We start from the raw sequence: 12,811 nt of genomic DNA, 5'->3' as shown, positions 1-12,811 counted from the left end.
CTGGGAATTCTAACTTTCATTTAAAAGTTTTGAATTAAGATGGAAGGATGAAAACTGTATCAAAATTAATTTGCCTAACAATTTTCATGTTTACAAAGCAGAACAGAGGGGTTTTATAGACTGCAAAACTTAATGTTTACTTCTGATAAGTTTGTGGAAAGTCCGGAACAATCAAATGTAATAATGAAAATTAATGAATTTAAATATTGGTTGCAGGGGCGGATTCAGGGGAGGGTCAAAGGTCAGCTGACCCACCTGTGAAAAGGATTTTATTATGATTATTACCAATCTTCAAGTTTTTAGATCCAAAAAATAGTACATGGAATCAATGTTAACCTAATTTTTTGCTTCGTTCTGTAAGATATTTCGGTACAGATGTGATATACCCCCTCCTCCCCCCCCCCCCCATTTGGCGACATCCGATTTTTTGCACAAAATTGAAATATTTTTCTCGCCAATGAGGCGATAAATTTTTAAGCATGGCATCCCTGGTGAAACTAACCTGTGGTTGGCAACGCGAAGGCAAACTTGTTTGAACTTGTTTATTTGGGTTCTTTACTTGGTTTTACGCAGGAGAGATACGTGTTGTTTTGTGCAATATACCTTACAGGAATGCTTATTTTGTGTTAGTTTAGATTCAGTAGTTGTGTTTTGAAGTAAAAACATTAGAAAATGCCAGTTTCTTCAAACTTGAAGGTTAATTAAAAGTTAACTCCAACATGGTGTGTATCTGTAACGTGCCATTGTCATATGATGTATTGTTTTAGACTGAGTGTGAATATTTATACCATATAAAAAGGTAAGTTCTTTATTTTAGAATTCAAAAAAAACCTCTCACTTCCAAAATTCTTTGTTTTTACAAATCCTTGAGGGGTTCTTGTAGTTTTTAACTTTATTTTTACTGTATGTAAATTAATTTTACAGAAATAGTACGGTTATTTTGTTCTAAAAGTTAATTCTTATCGATGCCACGAATTATTTAGACATTCTATTAACGTGCCTCCTTTAGGTACTGAATTTTATGTTAACAATTGAAAGTTCTTTCGGTTGTACTCTTAAAAATGCTGAATTTTATTAATAAATCTGCGCAATAATGGTGCATATTTCACACTTAAAACTGTGTCATTATTGTAGACTGAATGGAAGGAGCCACCGTTGGGTGTCTCCATGAAAATATACATAACTGCGACCATACTCCGACTGTAATGTATATTAACAGTCGGAGGGATAACGGACCGAGCGGAGCGAGGTCCTGGCGAGCCAGAGGTCTCATAGTACTTTCGTAATGAGACCGAGGCAGGGCCGGCGAGCCAAGGTCTCATTACGAAAGTATTATGAGACCAAGGGCTCGTATCCCGGAGAAATGATGAAAAAAAAATTAATGCATTAATTTCGACTTGTAATTAATACAATAATTTATTTCATTGTATTTTAATATGTTTACAAAAAACCCCGGCCCTGTACATTTTTGAAGCATATATTCGTGATGTTTTTTGTTGTGCTTTTATGTTGTTTTTATATATATTGTGTTCTGAAGTGCTTTGATCATGTTTTTTATCTGATTTTTTCCTATTGGCGCTAAAAAAGCATCGCTAGGAACGATGTATGACATATGTCGTCATACATCGTTTTCTTGGCGACGCTGTCTTGGCGCCAACAGGAAAAAGTCGCCAAGGGTGGGGTATATCATATCAGTTCCAATATTTCTTCTCTTCAGCGCGTTCTAGTTCAAAGGATTGTCTGGGTTCCTTTAAATAAGCTATTGCTATTTTCAGTTTTTTTAGTTCGTTTTCAAAAGCGCAATCATCTCTATGAGCTTAACCATTGAAAAATTCTTGCAAGGGGGGATTTGAATAAGGGCGGACTGTCTCGCCGGCCCGCGGTCCGATGCGCCCTCAATTCTGAACACCTTTTTATATTTTTTTAATTAAAAAAAAACGTATATATCTTTCCTTATTTTTTTAAAAATTATTATCACAAACCTGTGCGACTTCACTTCACTTTTTTTTTCTTTTCTTTAAACTCGTAAAGTTGTGTACCATGGCTTTTTTTTTTTTTTTTTTGCTCCCTTTGGAGACCAAAGTTAGCGCTCTCCTGCGGGACTCAGTCGAGCCCCTGATTTGAGTGGGTTTAATCTCAATGGGGGGGGGGGGGGAGAAGCTTTTTTGCGCAGGAGATATATCACCGGCCAGTGAAACTTGACCCCCATTACAAATACTTCTGAATCCGCTCTTGATTGGTTGTAAAGGAAGAAACTTTAAATAAAATTCATGAAATCTAAATATTTTACTTTTTGAAAACTATTAGACTAAAACGCATTTTTTGTTTCTGAAATTTTGCCATTTGTCCATTTGAATTAGGTAAAATTATGCTTATTTCATTTTTCATGGAGCCAAATGAAAGTCTTTTTAAGCATAAATATTTACATGCATTTCTAAATTTTTATTGCTTTGAATCTTTAGTTTCCAAGTTTGGTAAGAGTTCTCACTTGAAGTAGGCTGTTCAGTTTGGTCTCCTTACCTCAATAAACTTATTTCTTAGAAAAGATTCAAAGAAGGGCTTTCAAATTTAGACCATGATTGATGCCAGACATAAAAGGCTTAATATTTATAGCCTGGAGCAAAGAAGAGTCAGAGGGGACATGATTCAGATGTTCAAATTTGCCAAAATGAGGGACATTTATTAGCTAAATTTTTGCTCAGAAAGCAAGAAAAGGGATCATTGCTTTAAGCCATTTAAATCAACTCAAGCTAACTTGAAAATTAGGAAAAATGACTACTTAAGTGGGGTTTGAACAAGTTAATAGACATTGTAATGAGCAATGGGGTAGATAGCTTTAACAGGACTTAACCTTCAAGTTGACTAATAAATTGGCTAGGACCAGCCTAGCAGGGCTTGGTTGTCGCATTTGTATTTTACATAAAAATACAATAAAACTCTAAACTTGCTTGAAATTATTGTGAATCAACTCTTAATGTTATGTGTTGCTCTATCAGATTGTTAATATTATCACTGACTTTCAGAATTATGTCATAGAATTTATAGCTAAAACCTAACTTGATTTCATAAATCAATAAAAAAAAAAAACTTGTGTAAAAAAAACAACTGGGAATGTTGATATTACAGAGGCTGTCAGTATACGTTCCCATGTTTAAATGACACTAATTATTAGAGTAGAAATATTATTTCCTAAAATATACCTATTATTAACAGCAATGCTTTATTTACCATAATTCTTTTTTTTTTAAATCTTTTAATAGAATTAATTAACACAGATTCAGTAAAGGACTGTAATTGTAACTGGAGGTATTTAAAACATTATGACGCTAAGAAATGCCAAGTTACAAATGTGGACGATTGTGGGTGCCCTCAAAGCTTTCTTTGTTCAAATGACAAATCCACGGATGAACCCTTAACAGGTAAATATATTCAATTTTGAAATTAAATGTTCTAAACCACATTTCTACTACAGTCCCATTTCTCGCAAAATGCGAAAATACTATCTAAATTACAAAAATTAAGCTAGAAAGACATTTTAACGTTTTTGCTCGGATAAAAAATGTTGCACGATTGAAAAAGCTTGTGATATTCAGCTTAATCTTTTTTTTAAAGCTTAGTTAAGATGTTTAAAGTACTATTAAGTTCAACAATACTTAGTCTTAAATGTCCCTCCAATGAATACTTTATTAGGGGACGGGACTTGTACCGTTTTGAAAATCAAACTTGGTATTGTTGTAGTGATAAAAAAAATTCAAAGTTTCTGAAATTTCAAATTTAATTTAAAATTTGGAATTTAGTTTTCAGCTGGAGATGAAACACATGGAGGTACTTAGAAAAATATGGAAGCATAGTCATTAATTTTGGATATGTTTGCTTTTTTGCAAAAAAAAACTTTTAACTCATCAGCTTAATCCTTGTTCTGAACTTAGTTGGAATTTGTATTTCCAGTGGGAGGCATTAAACATGAGTGCCCATATGTAAAATTTTAAGGGGGGGACTCGGAGACTTTCCCTATGGTTTAGCAGGACATTTTCCCCATGGAAACCGATTTCAGTACAGATTAGAGTTATTAAAATTTGAAATTTTTAATAACTTATTCAATAATGGCTGGAGAAAGAAATGTTTTTGCATTTTTGCAAAAAAAAAAAAAAAGTACAAAAACTGAGGAAGTTTTAACTTCTAGGGGGGGGGGACTTGAGCTCTCACTTAACACCCCCTCTGCTCCATATGGGCGCCTATGGCATTAAACAATAACTGCAATGCATTTTGGGTATTTCTTTTTTTTTAACAAACTGACAGTTTGAAGTTCATTGTTTTAAAAATTCAATTTATAATTGACATTGTCCGATTTTATTTTAGACAAAATATTTCTTCCTCTTCATAAAAATTAATTTCTTTTTTAAACTGAATTCTTATCCCATTATTTTTAGGCTGTGAATATGAAAATAAATTCTATCCGGTTGGATCTAAGATCACCACTTCAGATAATTGTCAAGCTTGCAGATGCATTAATAAGGAAAGACCAAAAATACAATGCGTCACAAAGGAGTGCCCCCTCATCGATGTCCCTGTACAGAATGACTGCCATCTTTTGTATAAAAAGAACAAGTGTTGCGCGGTTGGATTCAAATGCAGTAAGTTAAATGACTTTATGTTTAAGTTTTTCGCATTTCATGGCTGATTGAAACCGAGCTCAGGGCCGATCCTAGGGTGTCGGCTGCACGCGTGCAAAAACCTAAGGTGCTGCCCCTAAAAAGTAATTTGCATATTTTGACTAATACTTAACGTCCTTATCTATCTACCCTCGGATTTCTGTATCTAGCTCAAAGTAAAAATAAAATAAAAAAAAACTGAGGAAAGATGAATTTATAAAATGGAAAAAAAGTTTTATTCTAAGAAACGCCTTAGGTACAATTTATATTTTTGAAGAAAGTAATAGATACCAAAAATTATAAAAAACAGTTATAAAAACATGTTTTAGTCTGTCTTTGGTAACATCAGAGGAAGGACAGAGGTGTGAGGAACAGCGGGTGGAGGGGACTCACCAGAAAACTTTAGAAATTGATGCATGAAAAATAGTTTTATTTAATCTATGGTTGTGTTATGATGCAAAGAGAAAAGGGTCGGGAATATTCAAGGTCCATGGAGAAATTTTCAAAATTGACGTCAAAAATCGCAATGTTAGGAACTTTTTCTAAACTTTGGGGGGGGGGGGGGGGGGAGTATTGTTGGATTCTTTCTTAAATTCTTCCAAAATTGAAGTAAATTTGAAGCTATTTTTTGTGGCCTTTGCTTAAGAAGGATCGCGTCTCTTTCAGAAAATGTTCCAAAACTGAAGTTTTAAACACACAAATTTGAGTTATCTTTGTTGACCTTACTGGAGGGAGTTAGATTCGGTCCTCTCCTATTAAAAGTTTTTGAAATTAAAGTCTGAAACGCAAATTTAGGCTGTCTTTGTGACGGTATGGGATCTGCAGTTTTTCTTCGAAAATTCCTCGGCACTAGTTTCAAAGACACATTTTTGGCTGTACTTGGTAATGATAAAGGAAACGTGAGGAAATTCCCAACCAAAATATTTTTCGAGGCTGAAATTTATTTTAGGCTATTTTTGGGAAAGAAGAGTTTGGAGGCTTCTATATGGATATTTCTGAAAGCGCAATTTATACTTTCTTTGGGAAACGACAGTGGATCTTTATGGATATTTTTAAGCATTTATATCTGGAAAATCCGATTATAGACTATCTTTCGTGACATTAGAAGGCTGCCCTAAGGTTGCAAAAAGTTACATATGGCAGGTGGTTCTCCTGCTGAAATGTTTAGAAATTGAAGTCCCAAAATCATACTTCAGGCATTGTTTAATAACAATAGGACAAAGAGCATGCGGGTGAAAAGCAAAAATTTCAGTTTGTTGTTCATATGTATTTGACTCTATTCAGGGAAGTCGTAATTGTATATTGTCTTTCCCTGTATTCCCGTTAGTTGAACCACAGAATTTGTTGCTTGAAGTGTTTCCGAATGTATCTTATCAGTACAGTTTTTTCCATAAAATAAATCTTCATTATTTAGGGTCAATAAACACTTGGGAGGAAGCAATAGTGGCCACCCTTGTAGAGTTGCCATTGGTGACTAAAAAAAGTGACTTTTGCAACTATTTCTCACCGTTGGCGACAAACGGCGACTTTTTTGACCAAAAACAGCCTAAAAGCGACTATTTTTTAAAAAATTGGCAACTTTTTACAATTTTAGGCGACTTTTTTCAGAATTTGTGATATTCATTGAAAAGAGAAAAGAATGATGGGGACCATGTGCTCAACACGTGTGTCAAAAAAAATTCTTCCTCTGTTTTAGATTTCAATCATTTTGCATCTTGTAAACATTTTGATATTTTTGACAATCGGAAATTATTTTGACGTATGCTTTCTTTGATTAACTTATTTTTTGTTATATTTTTGTAAGTAATAAAAAAATATATTTTTGGAAGCATGCCAACATTTAATACCGTACATCACGGATTATTCTTGCCGTATTTGAAACTTCAGTCCGTTTGCATCTTGTAAATATCTTAATATTTTTGACCATCAGTCATTAGTTTGATTGTATGCTACCTTAGATTAACTTATTTTTGTTTTATTTTAATAACTAATAAATTTTATAGAATTTTGCTGACAAATAAATGCTACTTATGTTTAAAGAGTCAATTAAAATCTGAGTTCCTAGCTCTTGACTATTAACACAAAAATAAATCGATTCAAAACCGTTTTTGACCAATCATTTTATACAGTAGTGAGACATGGGCAAATTAAAACAGAAGAAAATTGGCTGCTCGTTTTTGAAAGAAAGATCCCATGGTCAATTTTATTATCATAGAAACTGTAAAAAATCCCATATGGGGCACACAAGAGATATAAAAATTATCTGGAGGAACTAAGAACGTTGATAGAACAGACTTAGAAGGAAAATTTTTATTGATTATGTAACTAAAACCCCAAGAAATGTTCCAAATTTTCTTTTTTCGTCATCAAATTTTAAAATTAAATATTTAAAATTTTTAACTATGCAGTAATTATATTTTGTTTTAATCACACAAAAAATCAATTTTTTACTCCTTTGTGTTTTTAAAACCAGGGTAAGTTTGTTTAATTTACCTTTCAATTTAAAAAATATACCTTTATTAAGTTTTCTTTTCATTTGTGACACTTAAAATGTGATGTTGCACGTAACACCTTCACGACATTATGAGAAAAGTAATTTTTGTTTTTAAAACAGTAATTTTATTGAAAAATGCTGAAAATGAACTAAGGAAATGTTGAAACAAATATTAAATCTGAGAAATTAGGTTTTGATTTTCTTGTATTTACTAGATGTAGTCATGTTTAAAGATGTATTGTACGATTGTGTCACGTAATGTTGTTTTTGAGTTAGCAAATAAAAATATATATATATCGGAAAAAGCAATTTCACTGATTCAAAACGCAACTCAACTGTTCCTGTGAGGAGACTATTTAGGCGACTATTTTTGAAATTTTAAGCTACTAAAGCAACTATTTTCAAATAAAATTTGATGGCAACCCTACCCTTCTTAGAAGGCACCCTTTAATGCTTCAGGAGGCTGCCATTGCCCTCAGTGCCCCTTCCCTGTATCCATGCCTGATTGCTGGCTCTGCCATAAATTTTACAATCAAATGAAGCGCGAGTGGGAAAGACAATGGAGCAGAAAACATTAAGCACTAACACATTCTATTTTTGTTAAACTATGCTATGCTATCGGGACTTATTTTAATTTTTCGATAAACATTTAAAATTCAGCATATTCGACTTTGAGAAATTTTGCTTCATTAATAGAACTAACTATATGCAGCCTGCGGCCGCCCCTTGCTTTGGCCGCCCGAGTGCGGTGCCTGCTCTGCACACCTGCTAAGATCAGCAGTGGCTAAACTGTGACATTTTTTTTTATTGCGGAGCATATTTTATTGTTGATATATCTATTTTGCTTTTTGAACAATCTTGTATTATGAATTTATTTTAAAACTATTGGTTTATTTAACCAAAAATATCTCCTACTGTGTGACCAGGTTTGCATGGAATTATCAAAAAACCTGTTAAGATAATTCTACCTGAACAGGGGAAAAGAAAAAAAAATTTCTTGTGTTTTGTTCATTTCAATTGGACTGTGCTCAATTTAGAGGATGACAAACTGGCATTCCCATAAACTAATAAATGCATCATTTCCTTTAATTAACATTAAATGCACCCTTTTCCATTAACAATGCTCATTTCCTCCCGTTAATGGGATGTTCGCCTCTCCATCTCATCCATGGTCAAGCAGTAGTTGTAATTTTAGATAGTCTTCCACTAAATTCTACCATTTTTAAATTAAGTTAATATTCATTGTTGATTAAATGATTTATACCTTACTTATTTTCTCTTAAGTATTCTGCTAAAGATTATTTTCCAATTTTATTTTTTCAGTTTCTGACGTAGAAGAAGAAAACAATAGTAAGTTTTTAAACTATCAATAATACTTATGAACTTTTTGCATTTGAAAGTTCTTTAACATTTTACCTTTTTATACATTCATGTTTTGTTTTAGAAGCATTATTACTTTCATATTTACAAGTAATAATAATCTTATTTTAAAAAAGTTTTAAAAAGCATAGAGTGCAATTTGATTATAATTTGGATTTTTATTGGTCTACTTTCTGCCGAAATGTCATAGAAAATATTGTTTTGAGTGCAATCAAGTGTTTGATACAACAATTAAGTTAGTGGTGAGAGACGTATTTATGAATTGAATCTATGAATCTAAGAACCGGTCGCCTCCTGATTTTTACCAAAGGACTGGCTTTTGGAATCCCCGATTCAATTATTACAGAAATGTTCAGATTAAAAAGCTAATATTAAACAGATGCAACCCAACAAAAAATAGCAATTTGTAATGGAATGAATAGTTCTAAGGGGGGCTTTTGATCTTCATTACGGATTAGTAAATTGACTTAGCCCAGCCTAGATGAGCCTGACCCTGTTGCCAATTGTATTATTAACATTTTTGTATGGGACACAATTACAGTACATGCTTTTTCACAAATATAAAATATGTTTTATACATGTTTTATATTTGTGTAGAAACATGTGATGTGAAACTTATTTGAAGACGAAATACTGTTCTTTGAACCTTAAACCTTTAATCATTTTTTAACCCTTAAATATATAATTTTCAAAAAATATTTTTAAATATGTTCTTTGGCTTTAAACTTCTGTTCAAATTATGAGCAAAATACTTTTGAAAATGATAGTTTAATTTAGTTATGGTTAATGGCTAAAAAACCACTCGGCAACACCTAACTTCAACTGGAAAAAAATAATAATCATTTGCCGTCAAATCTCCCAAAACATTAATAAAGTTGCAAAAATTTCTTACTATTTAAGTAGTAGTAAAATTTTTAAATTTTTCATCATAGAATTAAAAGTAGTAGGAATTTTCAAGCACACTAAAAGTTTTTTTTAAAAGAAGTCCTACATTTGCGAATGCCGAAAAAAAGAAATCTATTTTTATTTTCCATCAGATTTGTAGATTGAAATTTTGAACTTGGTTTAATATCATCTTCAGCAAGTATTTCATTGGTTATTGGCAACTACAGAGTTTCAATTTGTTATTATAGCATTTTAGAAAGCTTAATTGGGTATGTTTCCCAATGGCAACACAATGTATTTAGGGTTAACTTGTAGCAATTTTCGAAGGCTCCTTCTGATTCAAAAGTTCTTTGATTTTATCAGCCGCACTTATTGGTATGTAATGCTTTTCATATTGTTCCCTGTAGCTCATCTATGTGACTACAACAATAAGCTCTACCCAGTTGGTTCTAAAATTTATCCCGAGGAGGACCCATGCCTTGTGTGTGATTGTACCGATGACTGGAATGGCATAAACAATTCAAGCTGTCGGCAACACGACTGCTTGTTTGAAAAGAATGGACACCTTTTGGATGCCGGTTGCATCCCTGTATACCACCAAAGCAGATGTTGTCCCATAGAATTCTACTGTCGTAAGTTTCAAGTAAAATCTTTTTCATTCAATGACATCATGCACTTAATGGTAAAATATGATAAATCCAATGATTTTATATAATCCCCAGTGATTATTCATAATCACCACTAAAATTGGTTAGTGTAATAAATTTTGAGTATTTATCAAACTGTTTTTTTTTTTTTTTTAATGTATATGATCCCTAACTTGTAACAGGGAGGGGTCCACAATTCAAGGGATCTTCTTCGCAAATTTTTCGAAATTTGAAGTCTGAAATACAGTTGTACATGATATTCCCTGATGTTACCAAAGGTTCGAGGGCTCTTCTTAGAAATCTTTTCGGAACTGAAGCCCTAAAAAAGAAAATTCAGACCATCTTTGGTGATGCAAGAGGGAGGAGAGATTCGATCACCTCTAAAAATTTTCTAAATTGTATTCCTAGAAACAAAATTTTAAATGATCCTTAAGGCACTTCTGCAGGATTTGGGCGATCACTCTCCTGGAAGTTTTTCGAATTTGAAGTCCTAAATACAAATTATAGCCCATCTTTGATGACAATAGGCAATTGGAGATGGGACTGGGTTCCGATTTAGAAACTTCTCCTGCACTCTTTCAAAATAAAAGTGATAAAATGCGTTTTTAATCTACCTTGGAGGTGTAAAATGAAGGATAAGGCTCGAGGATATCTCTTTCGTTCGCATTCTTTGCTAAGTCCCTATCTTTTTTATTAAATCATTGATACAAATGTTATGAAAAAACCTCCGCACAGTATTTCTTTTCCAAAGCCATTTTAGTTCTTTGGTTTTTTCATAGTGAAATTTTCAATTTCCAACCTGTTGTTTGAATTTGTTTGAAATTAAAAGTGTTTGCGATTGGGTAAAATAATCTTTTAACATTTTAGACTGATGTGGTACTTTTCATTGATCTTCTCCCAACTTTATTTTACTTTAAATATCCACCAACTAGAATATCTTAATAAAGTTTTATTTTCGATTTATGCATTCAAAGGCTTGGTATTCATTACAATATTTTAAATCTCCCCTATTGCACTTTAACTTTTTTTTTTCTGCTTAACGCATGCCCCTATGAAACCGCCATAAATATTTATCTATTCATTTATTGTATTAAGTTGAAACTTGTCATAGGTACTATGTACTGAATACTTTTTTTGTTGAAAAAAAAAATTCTTAAATTGTTAGAATGTCCCGAAAACTTTCAGCTGTTTTTATTTAGGTAAATTATAATAAAGAACACCGTGGATGTTCCTAAATAATATTCAAAGGTTTAATTGTTTAATATTCAAGGGTTTCATTTTCTTTTGAAATTTTGCTGAAAAAATACTTTTTGTTACAGGAATTCCACTTGGTATTATGTTACTATTTTTTTTTTTTTTTTTTTTAAATACTGAGAACGTTTTCTTTCTTTTCTTTTTTTTTATTTTGTTCATCCCTAAATTAAAATTGGCAGCTTCGGTTCTACGCCTCCCTTGGCGATAGCCCTGCCTTTACATGTTCATTGTCCCCTACAGACTATTCTTACGGGCAGCTGTTACGGTCTTAGAAGGTCCTGAACAGTTATGCAACAAAGTTATCTTATCGGCCGACCGATGAATTTACAGACAGAGAGTAAAACATCTGATTTCTCACAGCATAAGTTTGAAGAGTTCTTTTTTTTTTAAATTTTGTAACCATTACTTTTCTTGCAGCAATTTTCTTATAAGTCATTTAGAAATATATGTTATAATATTTTCAGAGATATTTAAATAGTTTTTTCTTTTAATCAAAAAAAGAAGAAAAGATTTAAAAGAAAAGAAGTATCAGTTTTTTTTTTTTTTTTTGGTACTATTCAATTGAGAGATTCAATGCGGCCCACCGGAATTTATCCGGCTGCCCGCTGGCCCCATCCATCACTGCTTAGAAGGATTTGGATTCAGTTTTTTTTTTTTTTTTTGATGTAGAACTGTTCAAATAAAATTGTTCTCCTTATTCAGGTCTTAGGCTTGACTAGACATAAAAAGTATCTAGAAATACTAGTTACTATTTAACTAACAAATAAAGAAATGTTGGGATTAGACTTTTTTTCACGCTCTTTTTCAGCGAAAACCAAATAAGCAACCTTGTACTGTAAAGCTAACGTACAATGGATGGCAAAAAAATGAAAAATTTGCAGTTACTGCCCTTTGCCTGCCCACGGCAGCATAGTATCTGAATGCTGCCGTTCATTTGGAAGTGCATTAGTGTCAAAATTTTGTTCCTATCTTTAAATTATCTGAAAATGTTTGCAGTTTAACTCCTGTTTAATATTCTTAGTCAGATTGTTTGTGTATTGCTAAACTGTCGGGTATGTCTTGTTCGGTAAAACCTTTTAATGAAATAAAAAACAAACTTTTCGAGAAATAACTTTCAAATATATTTTGAATTTTGGGTTTAAAACATTCATTATCTCTAGCTTATATAAGTCATCTCAACACTAAATGTCCGAACAGTCAAGGTATATGCACAGATTGACTTTAAATATTAAGTTTTAACCTGCATGTTTCTATTAATTTGTAATCATAAGTTTATTTTACATTTCATGCATTAAAATTTTCCTTTTTGAAAAGTATAACTAGTGAGTAATTCTGATTGAAAGTAAATTTGCTTTTATTTCGAGTTTTTACATTTATGAAGTTTGTTTTTTTAAAGTGCAAATATAAGTTATAAAAGATTAACATTTTACTGGTAGTATTACTAGCATAGTAAAATGAGCTCTTGGGTTCTAAGAGAAGGGTAAGATGCATTCTTATCT

The 12,811-nt window shown here is 32.2% G+C and overlaps 1 protein-coding gene across 1 annotated transcript in view; it reads left to right on the top strand.

Annotated features, from left to right (window-relative positions):
- The window catches only part of LOC129227875 (kielin/chordin-like protein), a 118,156-nt gene that overhangs the window by 76,037 nt on the left and 29,308 nt on the right, over positions 1-12,811 (top strand). Inside the window, exons 3-6 of the mRNA XM_054862498.1 lie at positions 3,261-3,419; positions 4,431-4,634; positions 8,470-8,496; positions 9,819-10,043. Coding sequence (XP_054718473.1) covers positions 3,261-3,419; positions 4,431-4,634; positions 8,470-8,496; positions 9,819-10,043 — 615 coding nt within the window. The remainder of the gene's footprint in view (positions 1-3,260; positions 3,420-4,430; positions 4,635-8,469; positions 8,497-9,818; positions 10,044-12,811) is intronic.

This window comes from Uloborus diversus, chromosome 1 (assembly GCF_026930045.1).
Source record: "Uloborus diversus isolate 005 chromosome 1, Udiv.v.3.1, whole genome shotgun sequence".
Classification (NCBI taxonomy): Eukaryota; Metazoa; Arthropoda; class Arachnida; order Araneae; family Uloboridae; genus Uloborus; species Uloborus diversus.
The sequence above is the reverse complement of the archived record's forward strand: the minus strand, read 5'-3'. Positions and strand labels throughout refer to the sequence as shown.